Source organism: Salvelinus namaycush, chromosome 8 (genome assembly GCF_016432855.1).
Source record: "Salvelinus namaycush isolate Seneca chromosome 8, SaNama_1.0, whole genome shotgun sequence".
Lineage (NCBI taxonomy): Eukaryota > Metazoa > Chordata > Actinopteri > Salmoniformes > Salmonidae > Salvelinus > Salvelinus namaycush.
The window spans coordinates 57,890,333-57,916,396 of record NC_052314.1 but is presented as its reverse complement, the minus strand read 5'-3'; the positions used below and the strand labels follow the sequence as shown (position 1 = coordinate 57,916,396).

Sequence of the window (26,064 nt, the reverse complement as noted above, 5' to 3'; positions counted from 1 at the left end):
CTGTGTGACCTTATACAGACAGATGTGTGCCTTGCCAAATCATGTCCAATCAATTTACTTTACCTTAGGTGGACTCCAATCAAGTTGTAGAACTTTCCTCAAGGATGATCAATTGAAACAAGATGCACCTGAGCTCAATTTCTCATAGCAAAGGGTCTGAATACTTATGTAAATAAGGTATTCCTGTTTTCGCATTATGGGGTATTGTGTGTAGATTGCTGAGGATTTTATATTTATTTAATCCATTATAGAATAAGGCTGTAATGAAACAAAATGTGGAAAAAGTCAAGGGGTCTGAATACTTTCCAAAGGCATTGTATATGCCTTAAATATCACACCATGTCTGGATGTAATATTCTACTCAGGAATATTCAACACTGAAATCTGTAGCTCTCGTTATACCAAATGCATCTCTGGGTCTTTTCTGCTGACAACAATAAATTCATTTTTGTCTTTAATGCAGAGTTTGATCTAAACTTCAGAAGCTATCGAGCGGAATGGTTACTTTCTACATTATAGAGTGGAATGTTTTTTCTGCTGGTGTATCCTGAGGTAGCTCCTCTCGGAGAAACTTTTCCCACAGTGTGTACAGGCAAACGACCTCTCTCCCGTGTGGACCTTCAGGTGCATCTTCAAATGGTGCTGGTGGGAGAACCTTTTCTCACACTGGGGGCAGCTGTAGGGTTTCTCCCCTGTGTGGACCCTCTGGTGCCTTTTCAGGCTGGAGGAGTGGGAGAAACTAGCCCGGCACAGGTGGCAACCGAATGGTTTCTCCCCTGTGTGGACCCTCTGGTGCCTCTTCAGGTCACCAGTCTGGGCAAAGCGCATATGACACTGGGTACAGCTGAAAGGTTTTTCCCCTGTGTGGACCCTCTGGTGGATCTCCACCTTCTGGAGGCAGCTGAAGCCTTTGTTACAAAACATGCAGAGGAACCGTTTCTCTTTACTATTTCCTGATGTGGCTTCTTCTCCCTGAGCCTGGTCTCTAGCCCTGTCGTTTGAGTTCAATTTCTGATCAAAAAGAACACGGCAGTGTGAATCGGAAGGCCCCATCGACGTGGACAATAGGTCGCGATCCCTGAATGCGTGTAAAGTGGAGTGGGTCGCGACAAGTGAATTTGTCTCCAAGCTTTCCCTGTAATCTAAGAAATCTCTGCCCTGTGAGTGTCCGTCTCCAAGGTGACCATCTCCATTCCATGTGGGAGGGGCGTCGCCCTCCACTTTCACAGTCAATTCATCTACGACCAGACCCTCTCCTTTCTTATCTAGGCACCCTTCAGAGTATACACTATCACTACTGTACTGGTTCCAGTGTCCTCTAGATAGATCAGTCTGTGTCTCTAAACCCAAGAGCATGTTGTCAGGGTCCATCTCTGTAGCGTAAGAACAAGACGGATCATCACTGCCATTGTCTAACGTGTCACAATCACCATCTCCACATGAATGATCCTTACTCTGGCTCTGATGAAATACTAGTAAATACTCTGAGCCAGGAGCAGGAGGACAGCCCAGTGGCCCCAGCTTCTCTGGGTCTGACCTGTCAGATCCTGTGTGTAAAAGCCTTTTTGTTACAGTTAAAGTCTCTTTGTCAGTCTCTGACTTTAGGACGGCGTTCGGCGTTTCACTGAACTCTGTGATGCTGCGTCTGGTCCTGGGCTGGGGCATGGCGGTGTTGGATTGGTCCCCCGTGGCTACAGTCTGGATGTCTCTACTGTGCCGTGGGTCCTCTTCTCCTTCAGTCCTCTCCTGCTTGACCAGAGACGATCCTCCAGGACCTGCAGCCTCTCCATCTGCAGACTGACACAAGAAGAGAGGAGGTTATTACCGGTACATGAGTTGAATTGGATAACAATGTCGTAGGTGATGAGATAATGGGCATAATACCAAACCAGAGATGGCACTAGTGGGGCGCCTATTTAGGATAGATAAAACGGGTGCATTATGAGGGTCTGATTAGGATGTGGTGAGCTGTAACATGTAACACCTGTAACGTGTCACTTCCTGTTGTAGGAAGGAAGAGGAAGAGCTAGGTTTTGATTGTTTGGAAAGTTTGTTGTTTAAAAGTACATTGGAAAGTTCTTGGTAGCTACCTAGCTTCTTATGTTGGATCTCGCGACGCAGTTGGCATCAGTTGCTGGGACTGATTGTATCTTTCCAGTGATCCTGCCGACCAAGGATGGGTCTGAGGAGCTATTTGGCGTCGTAGCTAGCCAAGCTGCTAGCTAGCTGAACATCAAGCTAGCGAGGTGTTCTTGAACGCAGCCCGCGACGCTTTTAGCCATTGTGGCTGGGACCACGGATTGTCCCGAGTACCATGACAAAGACCAAAGCCGGCGGGAGTACCGTTAAGGACAGTGCCAGTGGTGTCTCTACAAAAAGAGACCAACAAGCAGTTGTTACAACAACAAGAAAATAGCTTCAAGTGTTTTGTCTAAATACTTGTGGATTCTACTAATAAAAGAATGGACGACTGACCAGAGAGGTCCAGGACCTGAAGAACAGTTTGCAGTTCTCCCAGGATCAGCTCGACGAGTTGAAACAAGAGAACGGCAAGATGACAGCAATCTGTAACTCATTGAGAGAGGACATCAGTTGTGTGTGTGAATCCATGATAACAACGACCGATAAATCAGACTATTTCGAGGGACAATCAAGGCGAAACAACATAGTTGTGGACGGAATTGCAGAATCGCCACATGAGACCTGGATGGAGTATTAGGACAAAGTGAGGGAAATGATCTCTAAGAAATTGAAGATGGACCACAGGAAGATTGAGGTGGAGTGTGTCCACAGGACTGGAAAACCCACCACCGGCCCAGGTGATAGGCCCAGGCCGATAGTGGTCAAGTTCCCAAGTTTCAAGGACAATGTAGCTGTTCTGGAAGGACCCAAGAACTTGAGAGGCACGTATATCTTCCTCAACGAAGACAATCCTGAAGCTGTACGCCAGAAGAGGAAAGAACTGATCCCAGTCATGAAAGCTGCCAGAGCGCATCGGGACATTGCGTACATCTGCTACGACAGGCTCATTGTCTACCCTCCCTCCCAGAAGCCTGGAAGGGATGAGAGAGCCAAGCCTATGGGTCCGTAGCCTCAACCCCGCAGCACACACACACACCAATTGATTAATGGACTGCTGAATGTATATTTTTTTCTCTTGCTTTGTCTGCTCTCTTATCTCTGATAAGCTACCCAGGAAAGGGCTGCAAATAGCCCATATTAATATATGTAGCCTTAGAAATAAGGTTCATGAAATCAATAACTTGCTAACATCAGATAGCATTCATATTAGCCATTTCTGAGACTTAGATAATTAATTTGATGATAACATTTATAGAGGATACAGAAATGCTTTTGGGGGAGGTGTTGCTGTATATATTCAGAGCCATATCCCTGTAATGCTTAGAGAAGATCTTATGTCAAGTGTTATTGAAGTGTTGTGGTTGCACTTGGCACATCTAAAGCCTTTTCTTTTGGGGTGTTGCTATAGGCCACCAAGTGCTAACAGTCAGTATCTAAATAATATGTGTGATATGCTTGATAGTGTATGTGATGTAAACACAGAGGTCTACTTTCTTGGACCTGAATATTGACTGGTTTTCATCAAGCTGTTCGCTCAAGAGGAAGCTTCTTACTGTAACCAGTGCCTGTAATCTGGTTCAGGTTATTAATCAACCTACCAAGGTGTTGTCATGATGTTGGCCTGTTGGGGGAGGTTTATGACCCCCATAAATACTTTCCCCCCCGTTTCTCTCTCTCTACTCTATAGAGTTGACTCTTGAAAAGCCCTTTATTAACATAGAGATTCTGGAAACATCAAAGGGTGGGAAACGGAACCATATTTCGGTAATCCAACCAGTTGAAAATATGCGTTGGTACTTAATGAATATGATGTCAGATCAGTTGGCGTCTGAGACATGATTACTGATGATAGGACGACAAACTGTATCTTGGAAAATCTACACATTCTAGTTATGAGATTCACATGGAATTGTTGTGCAATTTAAATGTTTAAATATGAAACTATTTGTGAAAAGATTAAATGTACATTTTAGCTTCTTAAAACCTCTCTAGGGTACGTGAGACGGTAGCGTCCCACCTCTTCAACAGCCAGTGAAACTGCAGGGCGCCAAATTCAAAACAACAGAAATCCCATAATTAAAATTCCTCAAACATACATGTATTTTACACCATTTTAAAGATACACTTGTTGTAAATCCAGCCACAGTGTCCGATTTAAAAAAGGCTTTACGACGAAAGCAAACCAAACGATTATGTTAGGTGAGTGCCTATTCACAGAATAGCACAGCCATTTTTCCAGCCAAAGAGAGGATTCACAAAAAGCAGAAATATAGATAAAATTAATCACTAACCTTTGATGATCTTCATCAGATGACACTCATAGGACTTCATGTTACACAATACATGTATGTTTTGTTCGGTAAAGTTCATATTTATATCCAAAAATCTGAGTTTACATTGGCGCCTTACGTTCAGAAGTTCCAAAACATCCTTTGATTTTGCAGAGAGCCACATCAATTTACAGGAATACTCATAATAAACATTGCTAAAAGATACAACTGTTATGCATGGAATTTTAGATGCACTTCTCCTTAATGCACCCGCTGTGTCAGATTTCAAAAAAGCTTTACGAAAAAAGCAAACCTTGCAATAATCTGAGTCGGCGCTCAGAGCCCAATCAAGACACAAATATATCCGCCATATTATGCAGTCAACAGAAGTCAGAAGTAACATTATAAACATTCACTTACCTTTGATGATCTTCATCAGAATGCACTCCCAGGAATCCCAGTTCCACAGTAAATGTTTGTTTTGTTCGATAATGTCCGTTATTTATGTCCAAATTCCTCCTTGTTGTTCTAGCGTTCAGTACACTTTCCAAACTCACGACGCGCGGGCAGGTCCAGCGGAAAGTACGGACGAAATGTTAGTTATATTACAGTCCGTAAAAATATGACAAACGAAGTATTGAATCAATCTTTAGGATATTTTTTAACATCATTCTTCAATAATGTTCCAACCGGATTATTCCATTGTCTTCAGAATTGCGATGGAACAGAGCTCGCTCTCACGTGAACGCGCATGGTCACCTCATGACAGACCTGACTCATTCCTCTCTCCTTCGGCCCCACTAAACAGTAGAGGCATCAGACAAGGTTCTAACAACTGTTGACATCTAGTGGAAGCCTTAGGAAGTGCAACATTACCAATATCCCACTGTATCTTCAATAGGAGATGAGTTGAAAATTGACCAACCTCAGATTTCCCACTTCCTGGTTGGATTTTTTCTCAGGTTTTTGCCTGCCTGATGAGTTCTGTTATACTCACAGACATCATTCAAACAGTTTTAGAAACTTCAGAGTGTTTTCTATCCAAATCTACTAATAATATGCCTATTCTAGCTTTTATGGCTTTGTAGCAGGCCGTTTTCATCCGGAAGTGAAAATACTGCCCCCTACCCCAAAGAAGTTAATGAGAGAACGGTTTGTCATAAGAACACCACTCTGCTCACTCAGAGGCCCTGCCCAAGTGAACAGACGTGTTGTAAACTATGAAACGCGCCCTTGTTTCACCACTATATAAACCCGTTGACGAAAATTCAACTTCCTGTTCCAAGGACGTGAGGACTTGCGGTCCCCGCGTTAAAAAGGACAAGGCCACCTACAGAACTAAGCCAACCTCAGCGTGAGCTCTGGTTGGACAACCAGAACCTAACAAAATTAGCATCGAATTTCAACGTGAAGATGATGATCCACACTCCAAAAGGATGAGTTTTGACTCTACCAGCCAGAATATAGCATGAGCTTAAAGTATGGCAACTTGGTATGAACTTTGAACTCTTATTCACTAAAGAAGTGATACCACCTAGCCGTTGCGTTAGCGCAGCAACTGTAGACGTGGGCTAGGAGAGGACGGACAGAGTATCTGTCTACCACACGGCGACGGTACTACTAAGTATGCGTTCTACCACCAGACATTCTTCAAAGGACAACCCGGCCTTTATCTACGACCAATCTACCGAAGCGCAGCTCAGAGTAAATATTTATGGCATTTTCCTTTTTCGAATGGGCGGTTATTTAGAATGCATAAGATACTGTATTTACGATAGCATAGGTGCCTATGGCCCGATAGAGAGACAAAATCGTTTTGTTCCTCAGTCTTCCTGCTCTTTCATTCAAAACCCAACCCCCTTTCTTTGTGTAACCAGCCGTCATATCTGTTCCGTCCGCTAGGGACGTTTTCCTTTATGACATAATTTGTAATCAATGTATGATCCATTCTGTGGGATTATTTAGGTATTTAGTAAATAAATAATTAAACCACATTTTGTATTGCTGATTCAACTTGTTAGCCAGGGTTCGTGAAGATAACCAAGAATTTACAACTTTCAGATGAGACTAAATAAGGTGACGATTAAATATTGACTGCTATTGAGGTAAAATATTACTAGGTCTTTAAGAGTTTATTCGGAAGATAACAGCTCTATAAACATTATTTCGTGGTGCCCCGAATTTCTAGTTAATTACATTTACATGATTAGCTTCATCAGGTAATATTAATTACAGAGAAATTATTTTATAGAATAGCATGTCATATCACTTAATCCGGCATAGCCAAAGACACGACAGTGTTTACAAACACTACAGGAACAAGATGTGCGGCAGGTAGCCTAGTGATTAGAGTGTTGGACTAGTAATCGAAAGGTTGCAAGATCGAATCCCCGAGCTGACAAGGTAAAAATCTGTCGTTCTGCCCCTGAACAAGGCAGTTAACCCACTGTTCCTAGGCCGTCATTGAAAATAAGAATTTGTTCTTAACTGATTTGCCTAGTTAAATAAAGGTTAAATAAAAAATCATCCACATGTATCGATCACATTTTTATTAATGCTGTAAAACTTTGTTCTAAAGCTGTATCCGAACCGATTGGATTTAGTGATCACAATATAGTGGCTATATCCAGGAAAGCCAAAGTTCCAACAGCTGAGCCTAAAATAGTGTATAAGAGATCATACAATAGATTTTGCTGTGACTTATGTGGATGATGTTAAAAATATTTGTTGGTCTGATGTGATTAATAAGGAGCATCCAGATACTGCACTTCATGAATTTATGAAATTGCTTCTTCCAATTATTGATAAACATGCACCTGTTAAGAAACTGACTGTTAGAACTGTTAAGGCTCCATGGATTGATGAGGAATTTAAAAACTGTATGGTTGAAAGAGATGGGGCAAAAGGAGTGGTTAATAAGTCTGGCTGCACATCTGACTTACGGGCAAATTGAGAAATTATTTGACTAAACATGACAAAAAAAAGAAGAAACTTGTATTATGAAGCCAAGATCAATGACATAAAGAATTACGGAAAAAAAACTTTGGATTACTTTAAATGAAATTATGGGCAGAAAGACATTCAACTCCATCTTTCATCGAATCAGATGGCTTATTCATGACAAAACCATTTGATGTTGCCAATTATTTTTATGATTATTTCATTGGCAAAGTGGGCAAACTTAAGCAGGAAATGCCCATGACAAACAGTGAGCAATTATATTCATGCATAAAAAAACAAATAATGAAAGGAAAGCAGTCCAAGTTTGAATTTTGTAAAGTTAGTGTGGGAGAGAGGTGGGGAAATTATTGTTAAAGATCAATAATGACAAACCTCCTGGCATTGACAACTTAGATGGAAAGCTACTGAGGATGGTAGCTGACTCTATAGCCACTCATATCAGTCATATTTTTAATCTGAGCCTAGAGGAAAGTCTTTGTCCTCAGGCCTGGAGGGAAGCCAAAGTAATTCTGCTACCCAAGAGTGGTAAAGTGGCCTTTACTGGTTCCAACAGCAGACCTATAAGCTTGCTGCCAACTCTTAGCAAACCGTTGGAAAAAATTTGGTTTGACCAAATACAATGCTATTTCTCTGTAAACAAATTAACAACAGACTTTCAGCATGCTTATAGAGAAGGGCACTCAACATGTACTGCACTGACACAAATGACTGATGATTGGTTGAAAGAAAATGATAAAAGAAGATTGTGGGAGCTGTACTGTTAGATTTCAGTGCAGCCTTTGATATTATTGACCAAAATTTAAGTGCTATGGCTTTTCAACCTCTGTCATATTGTGGATTCAGAGCTATCTATCTAATAGAACTCAAAGGGTTTTCTTTAATGGAAACGTCTCTAATGTCAAACATGTAAAGTGTGGTGTACTGCAGGGCAGCTCTCTGGGCCCTCTACTCTTTTCTATTTTTACCAATGACCTGCCACTGGCATTAAACAAAGCATGTGTGTCCATGTATGCTGATGATTCAACCATATACGCATCAGCAACCACAGCTAATGAAGTCACTGAAACCCTTAACAAAGAGTTGCAGTCTGTTTTGGAATGGGTGGCCAGTAATAAACTGGTCCTAAACATCTCAAAACTAAGAGCACTGTATTTGGTACAAATCATTCCTTAAGTGCTAAACCTCAGCTGAATCTGGTAATGAATGGTGTGGCTGTTGAAAAAGTTGAGGAGACTAAATTACTTGGCGTTACCTTAGATTATAAACTGTCATGATCAAAACATATAGATTCAATGGTTGCAAAGATGGGGAGAGGTCTAGCCGTAATAAAGAGATGCTCTGCATTTTTGACACCGAACTCCAAAAAGCAGGTTCTGCAGGCTCTAGTTTTGTCTAATCTTTATTATTGTCCAGTCGTGTGGTCCAGTGCTGCAAGGAAAGACCTAGTTAAGCTGCAGCTGGCCCAGAAGAGAGTGGCACGTTGTGCTCTTAATTGTATTCAGAGGGCTGATATAAATACTATGCATGCCAGTCTCTCTTGGCTAAGAGTTAAGGAGAGACTGACTGCATCACTTCTTCTTTTTATAAGAAACATTAATGTGTTGAAAATCCCAAATTGTTTGCATAGTCAACTTACACACCGCTCTGACACACACACTTATCCCACCAGACATGCCACCAGGGGTCTTTTCATAGTCCCCAAAACCAGAACAAATTCAAGAAAATGTACAGTATTATATAGAGTCCTTATTGCATGGAACTTCCTTCCATCTCATATTGCTCAAACAAACAGCAAACCTGGTTTCAAAAAACAGATAAAGCAACACCTCGCGGGCACAACGCCTCTCCCCTATTTGACCTAGATAGTTTGTGTGTATGCATTGATATGCAGGCTACGTGTGCCTTTTGAAAAATATATGTAGGTCTGTCCTTGAGCTGTTCTTGTCAAATTATGTTATGTCATTCTGTATTATGTTTCATGTTTTTTTGTGGACCCCAGGAAGAGTAGCTGCTGCTTTTGCAACAGCTAATGGGATCCTAATAAAATAACAAATACCAAAAGGATTATGCTTGGATCTTATCTAACATAGATGTTAACACAGTGTCAGAGAAATGAACACAAAGCCAAGCCCTACGGAAAATATAAGGTATGTGGACGATGTAATCCCTGTCGGATAAACGCAAACAAGTGGAACAGATGAGCGAGGAAAAAGAGCCTGCAATGTCTCTCGGTCAAATTCCCGGTGCCTAGCGCCATGGACATGGACATGGCCTTTGTGGCGCGATGGGTAACGATGCTTCGTGGGCGACCGTTGTTGATGTGTGCAGAAGGTCCCTGGTTCGCGCCCGTGTCGGGGCGAGGGGACGGTTTAAAGTTATACTGTTACATTGATGCTGTTGACCCGGATCACTGGTTGCTGCGGAAAAGGAGGAGGTTGAAAGGGGGGTGAGTGTAACGGATGTGAAATGGCTAGCTAGTTAGCGGGTACGCGCTTGTAGCGTTTCAATCAGTTACGTCACTTGCTCTGAAACCTATTAGTAGTGTTGCCCCTTGCTCTGCAAGGGCCGTGGCCTTTGTGGAGCGATGGGTAACGATGCTTCGTGGGTGTCAGTTGTTGATGTGTGCAGAGGGTCCCTGGTTCGCGCCCGTGTCGGGGCGAGGGGACGGTTTAAAGTTATACTGTTACACTACTGATCACAACATCTCCCCGTAGACATGGGATGCTATCCAAAGCTCATTCAGCAGAGGAAAAGACTTCTCGAACGCTTCAGTCTTTTATCCTAAGAGGCTGGCCGGACACAAGAAAGAGTACGCCCATCCTGGTAAGGGACTGCTGGACATACAGAGACAAACTCACAATGCAGGAAGCAGTCGTCGACAAAAGGCGACAGGGTGTTAGTGCCAGAAACTCTTCGCCCGATGATTCTCTCTTGTATCCAAGCAGGGCACTCAGGGATCGAAGCCAGTCTCAGGAAAGCCAGAGACTTAGTATTCTAAATTAAAACATTTTGTGGCTGTGTGCAGCATATGGAATGCTAACCTACCTAAGCTGCAAAAGGAAACCCTGCAGCCACATGATATACCAGCATGTCCTTGGTCTAAAGTGGGAATGGATCTGTTCACAGTAAGAGTGTTCCTTTCCTGATTATAGTGGACTACTATTACCATTTTTGGGAGGTGGAGAAAGAGATTGACACAACAGCCGCTTGCATCATCGATTGTTGTAAGCAGCAGTTTATCAGATATGGCATAGCAGATAAGGTGTAGTTACGGATAATAAGCCCCAGTTCACGAGTCACGACTTTGCTTTGTGTGCAAAAGCCTGGGAGACCCATCATGTGTCCTCCTCATCCTAACGCAGTCAGAGTAATGGTAAGGCTGAGTCAGCAGTGAAAATAGCAAAGACTCATCACAAAGGCTATGCAGAAAGGCAGAGATGTGTGGCAAGCCATTTTGGCGTTGAGAAATACTCCCACAGAGGGCTTCGGCAGCAGTCCTGTACATCGCTTAATGTTTAGACGCACTCGCTCCCTGTTGCCAACAGCTCCCAAGCTCCTCACACCTAAGGTCATTAGGGATGTTCAGGCACACAAGCGTGCACGTCAGTACAAGTCAAAACATTACTATGACCAGCATGCAAAAATCTGCCTGTAATAAAACAAGGGCAAACTGTCAGAGTGCTCCTGTCACCTCAAGCCAGAGATGCCATATGGAGACTTGGCACATGCATAGGGCACATCAGCACAAGGTCATATGAAGTGGAAGTAAAGGGCCGAAAGAATCGAAGGAGCTGGAGGGACATACGCCCAGTTCAGGAGAGCATAGGGCACAGGAGGGCCACATGGGAAGACTGTGAATATCCCCTGGATGGTGTGGGCAGGACACATAATGAGGAGATGGGGAATACCCCACCAGGGCAGTTATCTCTGCCAACCGTTCCTCCACAATTTCAGGAGGATGTGGAAGATGAAGAAGAGGCCCGGAGGCTCCCAGAAGTGCCCAATATGCTACCAGTGCGCCACACTAGGACAAGAGAAGGAAAAAGGTGTTGATAATGTAAATAGGTATTTTCACTGTGGTATTAAAATGGTATGAAGTGCTCGAGCTAATTCTATATGAAAAGGAAGATGTTAAGATGATGGGCATAATACCAACCCAGAGATGGTGCTAGTGGGGCACCTATCTAGGATAGATAAATCACATTTTATTGGTCACATACACATGGTTAGCATATGTTATTGCGGATTGTAGCGAAATGCTTGTGCTTCTAGTTCCAACATTGCAGCAATATCTAACAAGTAATATCTAACAATTCCACAACAAATACCAAATACACACAAATCTAAGTAAGGAATGGAATAAGAATATATAAATATGAATGAGCAATGTCAGAGCGGCATAGGCTCAGATGGATAGTATAGAACACAGTACACACATATGAGATGAGTAATGCAAGATAGAATGTCGTGACCTGTAACATGTAATACCTGAGTAAAGGATTATTCTTGCATCTTATCTCACTCGCCAGCGTGAGTTATTCACACACACATATTAACAGTAGGCAAGTCTCACAAGCTCCTCTATGGCAGATAAATGAGGATGTACATGTAAGCAAGTGAATAGCTGAGGGGAGCCTTTCTAAAATAAACGGGCCACATTTGAGTTACAAAGCAACTGTCATTTTTGGTGTAACTCTATTAGACTAACCTCTATCACGATAACATGCTGGTTTGAGGTTCCACTCCCCTCATCAACAGTGATTGGTTGGTCATCTCTCCATGTATTGTGTCCCGCTGGCTTCACAAAGCTCTTGTAGCCTCCAGTAAGATGTCCTTCACCTGAGAGAGTGATTGGAGGAAAAGAGGTGGTTAGGTTAGCGGTATATTGTACACTATTGACGCTGTCTACAATTGCCAAGGATGTAAGGTAACACTAATTATAACTTCTTGATATACTATTTATTGATTGATGTATTATGTTCCATGCATCACATTGTTTTCATTGAGTAAATAATAGGAAAAGCAGTAAATCAATAATCTGGTTACAATATGATATTGTCTCTTTGTGCAAGATAGCCAATTAATCAAGGAAATTATTGCATTCTATCCAAACACTGACCAAGATCCAATTATGGGTAACACATCTGAACACACGTGCAGAGGGGAACGGGGCGACAGGCACTCAGCTATATATGAACTGCGACCTGCTCCACAGCCTTCTGCAAAATGTACCTCTTGCCATTCCTCTGTATCGGTCGAGGAGCTTGACACTTCTGGGACGACTGGCGAGGACGCGCTCTCGCATTGTCCTCTCTGCGCGCTCCCGTGACACCTTCATTTCCAGTAGTTTCCTCCGCAATGCCCTGTTTTCTTTCTGGCTTTGAGTTATTTCCAAACGAAACACTGCATAGTCGTCGTCTACGAGTTTACAGATCTCTGCCACTGCTGCATTCGCTAGCACCTCCATGATGGAGGCTATTTGAGTGTGAAAAACCATACAGTTAGCCATTGTTAGCAGCTAGCGTAACCTATATAATATCTACCAACCAAGTCCTGTCTCTAACACGAATTAAATAATACATGGGATATGTGATGCTGTGCAGTTAAATGAGCCATATTTTTAGTTCCATGGTGTTTGTAAATGTCTAAACAACAATAATGAAAAAACGCTATTGTGTAAATTGTTCTTGGTCATTGTTTACTTCCGTATACACTGAAGAGAAAGGACGTTATTAGTTGGCGTCAAAGCTAGGGTGTCTTCTTCGTGTAGCTTTCCAGCAGACTAGACGCTGTGTTGCTTATTGCTGCCTTTTGCAGGTCGGAGTGCGGATAGAACCTTTTTGGTAAAAGGAACTGGAAAATCATAAAAGTCACCGTTGCTTCTACATTAATAAAGTTTTATCATAAAGTTATTGAACCCCTCTCCATGTCAAACAGTTGGATTCATTATTAAGGGGGTAAGTTGACATCACCTTAATTCTCATGATATTCTCTTAACTAATTTAAATAAGTATCAACGTCGGAAAAGGCTAGTTTGCAGAGGGACGTGGTTTATATAGCTAGATAGCTACTCTACTGGTGCCAAAAATTGACAGGGTGTCAGCAAATATAATTAAAAGTTTACACCATTCATCTACGGCAAAGATACTTCTATGTTTACCTTTTTGGCTGTGCCTGGTGTTAGCGAGTTACTGGATAGCTAGGTCTTCAGCCAGCATGGAACAAAAGGGTCGTTTAAAACGCCAACGCAGTTGTCAGGTCAACACACCCGTCAGTGCTGCTGTGAACTGCATCACAAGAGACGTGCCAAACGGTAGATTTTTATTTTACAATATTTTTTAAAATTAGCTTAGCTTGAGATGATTTTACTGCAACACTTCTCACTGCATCCTAGTTGCTTGATATAGGCATTTCAAAGAGCTGCCAGTCAAGGCAATCTCATGAATAAAAGCTGCCCGCACACCCAACCTGTCTTTTCTAACTTCCTTGTAGTTAATCATGAGAAAAAAAGTATGTTTCAGAATGACTGTTCAGGACCTCTAAATTGCACCACCATCTAACCCTGCAGCTATACACTATCCCCCAAAACCCACCAGCCCATCCCACTACTTTGGCCCTAAGAGATCCTACACCAGGCCGTCAGCCTTGGAGGATGGAACCCCTTCTCTCAAAACTCCCTGTACATTTTCTGTGCTAAAATCTCTCACATCCAAATATTTCTGCTGCTGCAACTACATCTATCTTCTGTGATTTCTGCTCCATCAGTGCAGTTGATCACCATGGCTATAAAAGCAATAAATCCAACCTGACAAAATTTAATTTGATCTGGATCTCTCTCTTCAGGCCTACTCACTAGGGGGCTCCCAGTCGAATCACTCACCCTCTACTCTCTTCCCTGCCTCAGCATAGGAAACGTTCCTCCCTACTCGAACTCTGGCAATCTCAATTTGTCTCTGAGGGCACTTCGGATCCCCAGCTGCATGGGCACAGTTGACACAATGCTTTCTCTATCCCAACTGTACACTCCTTTGGACTATTCCCTCCTACACATTTCTCACATTGAGGGATCTCCCTTCTACACCTTGCTGCAACATGTCTGAATCTTTAGCACCTAAAGCACCGTAGCGGGCTCGGAACATAGGCCCTCACAGAATAGCAAATATAACCTAGCCTGACCTTATCAGGTAGAAACTCTGTGTCAAAGCTCAACAAGACGGACAGGGTATTCTCAGTCTCACCATTGCCACCGGGTCTACAGTACGTCTCACCAAACGGCAGGCGTCACAAACACCAGGAATATTATTTTTCATTTGATCCACCTCTACACTCAACACTACCCCACTGATCACCTTTATGAGCGGTGCCCTGTTCCGGAGAGCAAAGCATGACACAGGTTGAGCCCCGAGCAGCGAAGCACCCGCTTCCTCTGGGTGGGGGATGCACAAAAAAATCAAAACAATTCCACTTCTTGAAACTTTCACGGATGTAATCTTTCCTGTTTGTCCTTTACCCAGCTTGACACAATGTATAGGTCGGACAAAAAGCAGGAATCCACTCTTTCCAAAAATCTCACTCCCACCGGTAGGATTCACAGGGCAAATATTGGAAGTCTCTACCACACCTGTCACCGGAGGTAGGTCCACTTCATCCTGGTCTACATCACCACTGCCCACCGATTCCATTTTGAGATCCTCAAGAGAGCAAGAAGACCTAAAGACAAGATTGTGTACTCCGGAGATGAAGGTCTGAATTTAGCACCATTCTTGAGTTTTTGCGTCATCACACCTCCCATGCTGTTCTTTGAAATATGGTTCTGCCTATTAAATTACACATCAAACATTCTATTCATGATCACTATCTTTCAAGCTCAGAGAAGACTTTAGAAAAATTACCCTAAATTACCTAAAAATAAGGGCTAGCTAGATCCCAATCTGTGGAAAGGACGGAAACCTATAGGTTCTAACTTCGAAGGAAGCCAATGAAACTAAGACCACTTTAATTCTAAATGATAAACAAGAAAATAGAAAGTCAACATATCAAAAGGACAACATTAATTTTTATTTATTAACAGATTTGATCACCTATTTATAGTACATAAAGGAATAGGTACCACCTGATTATGTCAAATGTTTTGGGGGAGCGGGTGTTATAAAGAAGAGGGACATTTATATTTGTTATGAATAGAACATAGACAAAGATAAATTCATAGGGGGAATATAGTTACACTTCAATGACAGTATTTTGGCTATGCCAGCACACCAAACAACAAGTCTATCATCTGAGAATGTGAGCACACCCAGATGCTCAACTGAGGGATTTAGTAATCACCAAAAAACCCTCTTACCCCAGATCACTTCACATGATAACTATAATATGTCAGCTAAAGAATAGTTCACAGATATCCCCTGTGTACATCTCAAGCCACACTGCTATGATTTCTCCCCGTTGTGAATACTCCTATGTCTGATAAGGTTACTCAGGAAGGAGAAGCTCTTGTAACATAGTTTGCACTTGAAGGGCCTCTCCTTGGTGTGAACGGTCTGGTGCCTCTTCACATAAGTCGCCTCAGTGAAGCGCTTCCCACACGTGGGGCAGGCATACGGCTTGTCGGAGTCCGTCCTAATGCTCGACTTCCCATGTTGTGACCCAATGACGTCAGAGGAGGTAGAAGCAGGAGCCACCACCTTCAGGTGGTTAGTCTTTGAGCTCCTACCTTGACCTCTAGCCATTGTTTGGGTGTTGTTGGGATTGTGTGCTGTGTTATAGGCTAAGTACCTCTTGTGGTGAACGCCCATCCTGACCCTGTCTGTATTGGTGGGGTAACCATGAGGTAACTGAGGAAGGCTAGACCCAGGTCCAGGTCTTCTATGAACCCATTCACCAGGCAGTAGATGAGATTCTGAAGGAGAAGACAGACTTCCTGAAAGACTACCACCAGGGGGGTCTCCCACCACTCTCCATGAAGGCTGCAGCCCAGGGTGACCTGCTCTATTCATCATGGATACTGTGGTGTTTGTATCATAAGAACAGGAGGGTCTATCTCTATCAGCCCCAGGCCCTGCTCCATCCCTGCACTGAGACTGTGAAGAGAAGGGTCTGGGCTGCAGACTGGATCCCTGACTGGAGCCTCTGTCTCTCTGATGACCACCAGGACTGAGGTTGTTCAGTCCACCTGTCCACTGATTGTGTTCTGTGTGGTGGTGGAGTCTCCGTCCCTCGTGGTTGGGTCCTGGTTGGAGCGACGGCTCCTGATCCATGGTTCTGATCCGGGGCCAGGGTTTGTGACCAGCTGCTTCAGCGGTCCAGTCTCTCCCACCAGCAACACTGGATATCAGTCTGTCCTCATGGACTGCAGGCTGTAAGCAAAAATTGAAGAGAAAAGCATAATGTTTTATACACAAACGTTTTTGCTGTACACAATATTATAAAATGTTAACCACAGTCAAGCCCATCTCTAACACTGTGATTTAAGTACCTAACAATATTGAGCCATTGGAGTTTATTATAAAAGTTGTCCCTATGTGTTGATTCAAGAATTAAGTATAATGTTTTGGTTCGACTGACATAAGGGAAACAGTCTCTGCAATGATACAAAATAACCAAGTCAGTCAGCACAGAGTTAATGTTGTATTTAATTTTAACAAAATGTTCATACACTCACATAATGTGAAGTACAGTAGTTTTATTGCACAAAATGACACGTGACAAGTAGAATAAGTCATTATGGTAACATTATGGTTTACTTTTTGTGTAAATCTGGTACCATTGCATTACACACATCTTCATGGAAAGTAGACATGAATTAAAGCACTATAATTTCCTAATTAAAACACCTGCATCAAACAGGACATGGTTCTCAATTTTCGTCAGTGAAGCATTTTTACATCATCACACCAACCATCACCATATCATCTACTCTGCCTTATCATACTCATTCTTTCCTCAGTTGACCTTAACCAGTTCCCTACTACATCTAAAACACTGGCAGAGTAGATGAAGCACAGACAATGCACTAGCATTGTCTGAGGTCTGGTTTATTAGGAGTGTGTGGAGGGCGAAAGTCAGGAAGTGTTGTTGCAGGGTCCATGTTCCAGTTGATAGATCCTATAGAAGGCAGGCTGAAGGCAGCACCTGTTAGGGGGTTAACCTGAGGCACCATCCGTCTCTCTGAATCACAACTATAGGAGCAGGACGGAGCATCGCTAGCCGAGTCTGTGTCTGTTCTCTCTCGCGGCATACTGGCACCTCCCCATCCCAGCGGTCGAAATCTACACCTTGCCCTGCTCTTAGCCAGTCTGTTGTCATGTAGACTAAGTTCAGTTGTTCTTTTGTGTTCGACTGTATGCTTCTGGTTGTGGTTAACAGTGTTGTTCCCCAGCCCAGAGTTGAGGATGCTATCCTATCCACTGACCTCCACTATGTCGCCTCTGGTCCTGGCCTGCTCAGTGATGTCGTCCCCTGGGCCCTTGGCTGCACCCGTCTGGGTCTGGGAATCTAAGATGGCCGCCCAGTCTCCTCTGTTAGCCTCCAGCCAACCACCTGCAGGAAGAGGTTACAAAATACTTTACAAACATGGCAGAGAGAATTCTACATATGGAGTTCTACATTTTTTTGGTCAATTACCTGGTCAAGTTCATACATTCTTTGTTTTAATGTAAACATAAGTTGTATTGATTTCATTTTATGAATGAATAAAATTAAGAAATAAATTATGTGTATCCAGGTGTATCACTATTCCCATTGAAGATCTATTACTGTATCTAAGCTATGTGTATTTCTCCCTTACCTTGCTCCCCCATCTTTAGTCCACTCAGCAGATCAATGCTCTCTGGTCCGTCCTCTATCGTCTCCTCTTTGACCAGCAGCAGATCAGGCTTCCCATCCTCCATGTCTACTGACTGTAAGAGATACAGAGTGAGAGGATGTTGGATTAAGAAATCTGATATGAGCACCCTGCTATGAAGCATCTTCTGATTGGGCAATGAGGGATTGCTATGACTACTATGAAAATATGTTAGTTGAGTTGACACTGCAAACGTGTTAGTTGATTTGATTACTTAACACTCTAATGGTTTGATAATTGAAAGGCATGGTCCCACACTTAAGACAGAATTTATCAAGACCAGGGGCAGTATCCACAAAGAGTCTCAGAGTAGAAGTGCTGATCGAGGATCAGGTGCCCACCTGTCTACATCAGTGGAGGCTAATTTGAGGAGGAAGGGGAGGACCATCCTGCTCAGTGAATTTCATAAAAATAAAAATGGTAAAACATTAAAAAAGTTATCCTTTTTAGATAAAACAATACTAAATATATTCACGTTACCAAATAATTCATTCAAACACACTGTTTTTCAATGAAGGTCTACAGTAGCCTCAACAGCACTCTGTAGGGTAGCACCATGATGTAGCCGGAGGACAGCTAGCGTCGGTCCTCCTCTTGGTACATTGACTTCAATACAAAAATTAGGAGGCCCTTGGTTCCCACCCCCTTCCATAGACTTACACAGTAATTATGACAACTTCCGGAGGACGTCCTCCAACCTATCAGAGCTCTTGCAGCATGAACTGACATGTTATCCACCCAATCAAAGGATCAGAGAATCTAGAACTGAAAGCATAAGATACTGCTAGCTAGCACTGCAGTGCATAAAATGTGGTGAGTAGTTGACTCAAAGAGAGAGAAAGACAATAGTTTAATGGTTTTCAACAAATTAATTTCTTCAAAAATTAAGGAGAAGCAAGAGAGAAAGAGAGCCATTTTTTTCACTTTTAGTTTGACTTACTTAGCAAATGCAGCTGGCTAGTTTAGCCAACAAACACCCGGCTCAAACAGCGGGATACTATGTTAGCCAGCTGGCTATGACTATCTAACACAACACTGAAACTCTTCCAAGTCAAGGTAAGATTTTGGTTTTATTAATTCATTGCTGGTGTAACTGCTAAACTGCTTACTGACTATACACTAATGTTACTGCATGATTGTAGCATGTTTACTAACGCATTAGTTATATTAGCTATGTTGACTAGGATGTTACTTTAGCTAATATGGGGACAACAATGTAGGCTGTGTGTAGCGGTTATGACATGGTTTGGTTTTGAAAGTTTTTTTTGTCTGGTCACATACAGGTGATGTGTTGTGCATTGAAGTCCACAAACGAAAGGAAAAGGTGAGAGGAGGAGAGTTTGAAAGTGAACTGTGTTTACACGCCGTCAGGGGTGTATTCATTTCACAGATTGACTGACCGCCACTGGTCTGACCGCCACTGGTCTACATAGTCTTATTCATTATGATCTAAAAGGCAAAACTGATCCTAGATCAGCAATCCTACTCTGAGAGGCTTTGTGGATACGGGCCCTGACCTAATACCATACAGACAGTAGTTTACAGTTGGCTTACCTCAGTGAGACTGTGTGTGGTCCTGTTCTGCTCAACTGGTTCCTCTGTGGGTTCAGGAGGAGGTGTAGTCTGGTTGTCCTCCATGACCATGGTCCCCTCAGGGTTCCCCAGACCCTCCTCACACCCCTCCTCCTTCACCAACAGCAACTCTGGACCCTCCTCCTCCTGGAACAGATTACACAGACATACACTCCCTCAGGTACGTACATACACATAGATAATAAAACACACTTTCAACATATTTTATTTTACCCCTTTTTTCTCCCCAATTTTGTGGTATCCAATTGGTAGTTACAGTCTTGTCTCATCGCTGCAACTCCCGTACGGACTCGGGAGAGGCGAAGGTCGAGAGCCATGCGTCCTCAGAAACACAACCCAACCTAGCCGCACTGCTTCTTGACACAATGCCCATCCAACTCGGAAGCCAGCCGCACCAATGTGTCAGAGGAAACACCGTACACCTAGCGACCTGGTCAGCGTGCACTGCGCCCGGCCCGCCACAGGAGTCGCTAGTGCACGATGGGACAAGGACATCCCTGCTGGCCAAACCCTCCCCTAACACGGACGACGCTGGGCCAATTGTGCGCCGCCCCATGGGTCTCCCGGTCGCGGGCGGCTGCGACAGAGCCTGGACTTGAACCCAGAATCTCTAGTGACACACACAGCTACTTAGACCCCTGCCCCACCCGGGAGGCCCTTAAACATGGAGTGTTAACCCATCCCCACTCAGTTTGAATCCTATACTATAGTTACATTATGACTTCATTGTTGTTAAACCCATCGTGGTGGACATAAATATGATGTTGTGGGCAAAAACATGTCAGCTATGATAAGTCAACAGTCATCATCAGACAAACCTAACTAAACTATTTTGCCATGTACAGTAGGTGTTTGTTAGTGTGTGGGTATTTGTAGGTATATTTACTAAATGTTTATTGGTGATAAGGGTCATTCCACGAAATGAGTGCCTTTGGCATCCCTTTTAAGTAGAAATTGTGCACAAATATTACATTTTAAAAGGCCATTATATTAAATGAAGTGCCTTTTAGATATAGACCACATGGGGCCGTTATATTAAATGATATTTAATATAGACCACATGAAAAATTCTACAAATCTGATTTTTAATATGAATAAAGACTTCTAGGAAGATTTTAACCCACTTAACCCCAACATTTCTTCACGCTTTCACCATCATTTTAAAGCCATAGTTATATTGTTTCTTTAACAAAGTCATTTCTGAATATTTTTATTTATTTCATCTTATTAGTGATTCATTTTAAACCTGTTAAACTCTGAGCGATTGTTTTGGGGCCTGTACAGGGCCCGGTGAGTGTGGGGGTCAAAAATGTATTTTTATTTTGATCAGAAAATAGAAAGTGACATATCTTTTGAAAGCTACAGGCATTGTCTTTTTGGAAATCTAACTAAAATCTTACTGCTGGCAATAGCATAAGAATCTCCCCCCATAAAGTCCATAAATCATGCGCTATGGACATATTCATAGAGTATGCAGTATAGCTCAAGTTACCAAAAGTGTAAACATTTAGTATGAATGGAAATGGTACACCCTGATGGTCATTGTAAAGCAATGGATGTCCTTCACCATCTACATTACCTTGTATGCATCCTCCACATGCTCCGTTTAGCTTGCTCATCGTTTACAATAGGAAAAGAGGTTTGAAGTTTCTTCATCGGTCTGTGGCTTATTTTATTTGTTTACACCATAACATAAAAGCCTGATTGCTAAGGTCATTTTAAGATGTCAGGCTTGCAAATATGTTCAGCCATTTTGGCACAGTGACATCATGTGATTTTTGCAAATTTATATATTTTTTTAAACAGAAATACCTTATTTACATAAGTATTCAGACCCTTTGCTATGAGACTCGAAATTGAGCTCAGGTGCATCCTGTTTCCATTGATCATCCTTGAGATGTTTCTACAACTTGATTGGAGTCCACCTGTGGTAAATTCAATTCATTGGACATGATTTAGAAAGGCACACCTGTCTATATAAGGTCCCACAGTTGACAGTGCATGTCAGAGCAAAAACCAAGCCATGAGGTCAAAGGAATTGTCTGTAGAGCTCCGAGACAGGATTGTGTCAAAGCACAGATCGGATCGGAAGCCACTCCTCAGTAAAAAGGCACATGACAGCCCGCTTGGAGTTTTCCAAAAGGCACCTAAAGGATTCTCAGACCATGAGAAACAAGATTCTCTGGTCTGATAAAACCAAGATTAAATTATTTGGCCTGAATGACAATTGTCATGTCTGGACGAAACCTGGCACCATCCCTATGGTGAAGCATGGTGGTGGCAGCATGCTGTGGGGATGTTTTTCAGCGGCAGAGACTGGGAGACTAGTCAGGATCGAGGCAAAGATGAACGGAGCAAAGTACAGAGAGATCCTTGAGGAAAACCTGCTCCAGAGAGCTCAGGACCTCAGACTGGGGCGAAGGTTCACCTTCCAACAGAACAACGACCCTAAACACGCAGCCAAGACAACGTAGGAGTGGCTTCAGGACAAGTCCCTGAATATCCTTGAGTGGCCCAGCCAGAGCCTGGACTTGAACCCGATCGAACATCTCTGCAGAGACCTGAACATAGCTGTGCAGCAACGCTCCCCATCCAACCTGACAGAGCTTGAGAGGATCTGCAGAGAAGAATGGGAGAAACGCCCCAAATACATGTGTGCCAAGCTTGTAGTGTCATACCCCATACCCATACGCTGCCAAAGGTGCTTCAGCAAAGCACTGAGTAAAGAGTCTGAATACTTATGTAAATGTGATATCAATTTCATTTATTTGTTTATTTTTTGCAAACATTTCTAACAACCTGTTTTTGTTTTGTCATTATGGGGTATTGTGATGTCATTATGGGGTATTGTGTGTAGATTGATGAAGGGGAAAAAAACAATTTAATACATTTTATAATAAGGCTGTAACGTAACAAAATGTAGAAAAAGTCAAGGAGTCTGAATATTTTCCGAATGCACTGTATGTCATTCCTGTAAAACGAGAAATTAAGGTATGGCATTTTGTGCAAGCCATTCACTTTCAAAATGACTGCGTTCCAATGGGAATTTGCGAATGTTTAGAGCACCACCATTAGGTAAAAGATCAGATTTTTGGGGGTGGGGGGGGGGCGACAGTAATTGGTGTAAATTTCAGTTTTTGTGGTCTGCTGTATCTCGGGCTCTGACTGTAGTAGTCCTATTGTTTCTGACACCTTGATCTTATAATCCCACAGTTTTTACATTTCCATCTCTGCAGTGTAAGAACAAGACAGATCATCAACGCCAGTGTCTAACGCGTCACCATCACCAAGAGAATAAACCTTTCTCTGGCTCTGGTGAAATACCGGTAAATACTCTGAGCTGGGAGCAGGAGGACAGCCCAGTCTCCCCAGACCCAGTCTCTAAGATGCTGTGTGTAAGAGCCTGTGTTACAATTAAATTCAGTCTTTGACTTGAGGACAGCGTTCGGCATTCCACTGACCTCTGTGATGCTGTGTTGGGTCCTGGGAAGGGGTGTGGCGGAGATGAGGTCTTCCATAGCTTCAGGGGGCGCTCCAGACTCTCCAGTCTGGATGTCTCTTCTGTGTCTTGGATCCTCCTCTCCTTCAGGCCTCTCCTGCAGAACCCCAGGACCCGCAGCCTCTGCAGACTGACACAAGAAGAAATTAGGTTATTCCGGTACATAAATAGAATTGGATAACAATGTCGTATGGAAGTCTTACAAGCTCCCCTATGGCAGATAACTTAGGATGTACATGTAAGCTAATGGATAGTTGAGGGGAGACTTCCTGAAATAAATTCGCCACATTTGATGTACTGTAATTTTTTAAGTCACACTATGACACTAACCTCTATCACGATATCATGCTGGGTTGAGGTTCCACTCCCCTCATCTATTGCTATGGGTAGATCATCTCTCCACGTGTTGTGTCCTGCTGGCTTTGCAAAGGTCCTGTGGCCTCCTGTGAGATGTCCTTCACCTAAGAGAGTGATTGGGGGAAAGGGGTGGTTAAGTTAGGTACTGTCAATGCTCAACTCTATATTGTACACTATCGACATTAACCACGTTTCCATCCACAGTTTTCATACAAGTAAAGTCATACCGCAAGGTTCCTCAACTGGTAGCTAGTGGCCCTTAAAGTTTTCTGAGCACCCCCCCCCCCCCCCATTGTTGGACATAAGACTAAAAACACAAGGAAATCAGTTCCAATTTATTTTAATTGAAGAAATCTGTTCCCAAGTATTCCCATGAAGAATAGAGAGACAGGCGATCGTATACATACGTAAGCCAGGTTTAAAATGATTATGTTTAAGTCAAACATTATATCTGTTTGTGCTTCTTGCGGTTCATTTGCAGTCTACAAATTATTTGTAATTATTTTCCGGCCCCCTGACCATCCGCTCAAGAAAAGGAATGTCCACCAGAGCTGTTGCCAGAGAATTTAATGTTCATTTCTCTACCATAACCCGTCTCCAACGTCATTTTAGAGAATTTGGCAGTATGTCCAACCAGCCTCACAACTGAAGACCATGTGTAACCACACCAGCCCAGGGCCTCCACATCCGGCTTCTTCACCTGCGGGATCGTTTCTGCACAAACTGTCAGAAACCATCTCAGGGAAGCTCATCTGCGTGCTCATCGTCCTCACCGTCCTCACCAAGGTCCCTAGCACTACACAGCTGATTTAAATACCCAACTCATCATCAAGCTTTGATAATTCGAATCAGCCGTTTAGCACTAGGGCAAAAAAACTAAACATACACCCACAGGGCCCCAGGACCGAGTTTGGGAAACCCTGGGCTGCACCCGCCAAGAGTAGGCACATTTGCTATTTAATGCAAGTACATTTTGTGTGTACCATATCATCATGCACTGATTTTTATCAGCAAGAAGTCAGTTTGGTGGATACATAACAGAAGCTAAATCTCCATCCAATTGGTTTAAGATTTTCATGCGAATACTCTGGAGTCCGCAAAAAGAAAATGTGTATTTTCCCACCAGTGGAATGTTTCCACCAAATGAACTTGTCGTGGATAATAATCTGTGCGTAATAAGTGCACACAATGTACTTTTTCACAAGTTAAGTTTTCATGTACTGAATAGAAATCTAACGTTCAATATGTTTACATCACATAGTTTTGTCACTTTTGCTTTAAATAGTACATTTGCCTACTCTGGTCTTGGTACGTGTGCTCTAGCCAACACAGATATAGTGCGATAATATTTGTATTTGTCAAACCGCAGTCAAGCATCGACCCTCGATATTTATTGTAAAGCAGCATCAAGCTTATCACCGTGCACTTTCACCACCCAGTGAATTTATTTCATTTGTAGCCTAATAAACTGCATGGTTTCCTGAGTTCTAGTGGGAGAACCACACCATATCCTTGCGTGACTCCAAGTTTACTTGCATATGATGGTTATTATATAAATATCTGCGCATAATTAACTTTACCGACACAAAAAGATCCCACCATGTCAAACGAACAAATTATCTGTTGGCATTTATGAAATTGTATTGTACCGACACGTCATTTTTCCATCACAGCGTCATTGTTATTGTTATTTTTTTTTTATATATGGTAGACCTATGACTTTACTCGCATAACAACTGAATGCAAACAAGATAGTTTTGGGAAAATGCGCATATTTTCTTTATGCGTATTTTTGAATATTTGCATGAAAATCTGTCGCTAATTGGATGGAAACCTTCTGTCTACAATTGACAAGGATGTAAGCTATCACTTATCAAAACTTCTTGGTATACTATTTATTCGTTGATTATGTTCCATGCATCGCATTCTTTAAGTTGAGTGTGATTATAGTAATTTCAGGGGAACGGAGAGACAGCTCCCTGCAAAATGTACCTCTTGCCATTCCTCTGTATCGGTCGAGGACACTACTGGGACGACTGGCGAGCACGCGCTCCTGCGTTGTCTTCTCTGCACGCTCCCGTGCCACATTAATTTCCAGTATATGTAGTTTCCTCTGCAATGCCCTGTTTTCTTTCTGGCTTTGAGTTATTTCCAAACGAAAAACTGCATAGTCGTCGTCTATGAGTTTACATATATCTGCAACGGCTGAATTCGCTAGCATCTCCATGATGGAGGCTATTTGAGTGTGAAAAACCATAAAGTTAGCCATTGTTAGCAGCTAGCTAGCGTATAACGTGTATCAGTCCTGTCTCCAACGCGAATTAAAGACTACATGGGGTAAGCATGTGATGCTGTGCAGTTAAATGAATCATATATTCAGTTCCATGGTGTTTAATAAAGGTCTAAATAACAACAATAAAACCGCTAACATGGAAATTGTTCTTGGTCATTATTTACTA

General features: G+C 42.7%; 1 protein-coding gene across 1 annotated transcript; it reads right to left on the bottom strand.

Moving 5' to 3' along the window:
- Positions 1-216: 216 nt before the first annotated feature.
- Positions 217-26,064, bottom strand: LOC120052223. Its single transcript, XM_038999047.1, has 11 exons — positions 25,598-26,064; positions 23,579-23,709; positions 23,211-23,378; positions 19,711-19,875; positions 18,100-18,211; positions 17,725-17,852; positions 15,744-16,669; positions 14,824-14,827; positions 12,546-12,777; positions 12,022-12,152; positions 217-1,797 (listed from the first exon to the last, which is right to left on the bottom strand). The coding sequence occupies exons 1-11, from the start codon at positions 25,872-25,874 to the stop codon at positions 514-516; spliced, it is 3,558 nt and encodes a 1,185-aa protein (XP_038854975.1). The 5' UTR covers positions 25,875-26,064; the 3' UTR covers positions 217-513.

Bases quoted from the DNA above. Each gene is read 5' to 3' on its own strand.
- LOC120052223 (XM_038999047.1), bottom strand. From the start codon at position 25,874: ATGGCTAACTTTATGGTTTTTCACACTCAAATAGCCTCCATCATGGAG. The intron at 18,212-19,710 runs GTAAGCCAACTG...TATCTCTTACAG, and splicing joins CCACACACAGTCTCACTGAG to TCAGTAGACATGGAGGATGG. The intron at 16,670-17,724 runs GTCAGTGGATAG...TTTTGCTTACAG, and splicing joins CCAGAGGCGACATAGTGGAG to CCTGCAGTCCATGAGGACAG.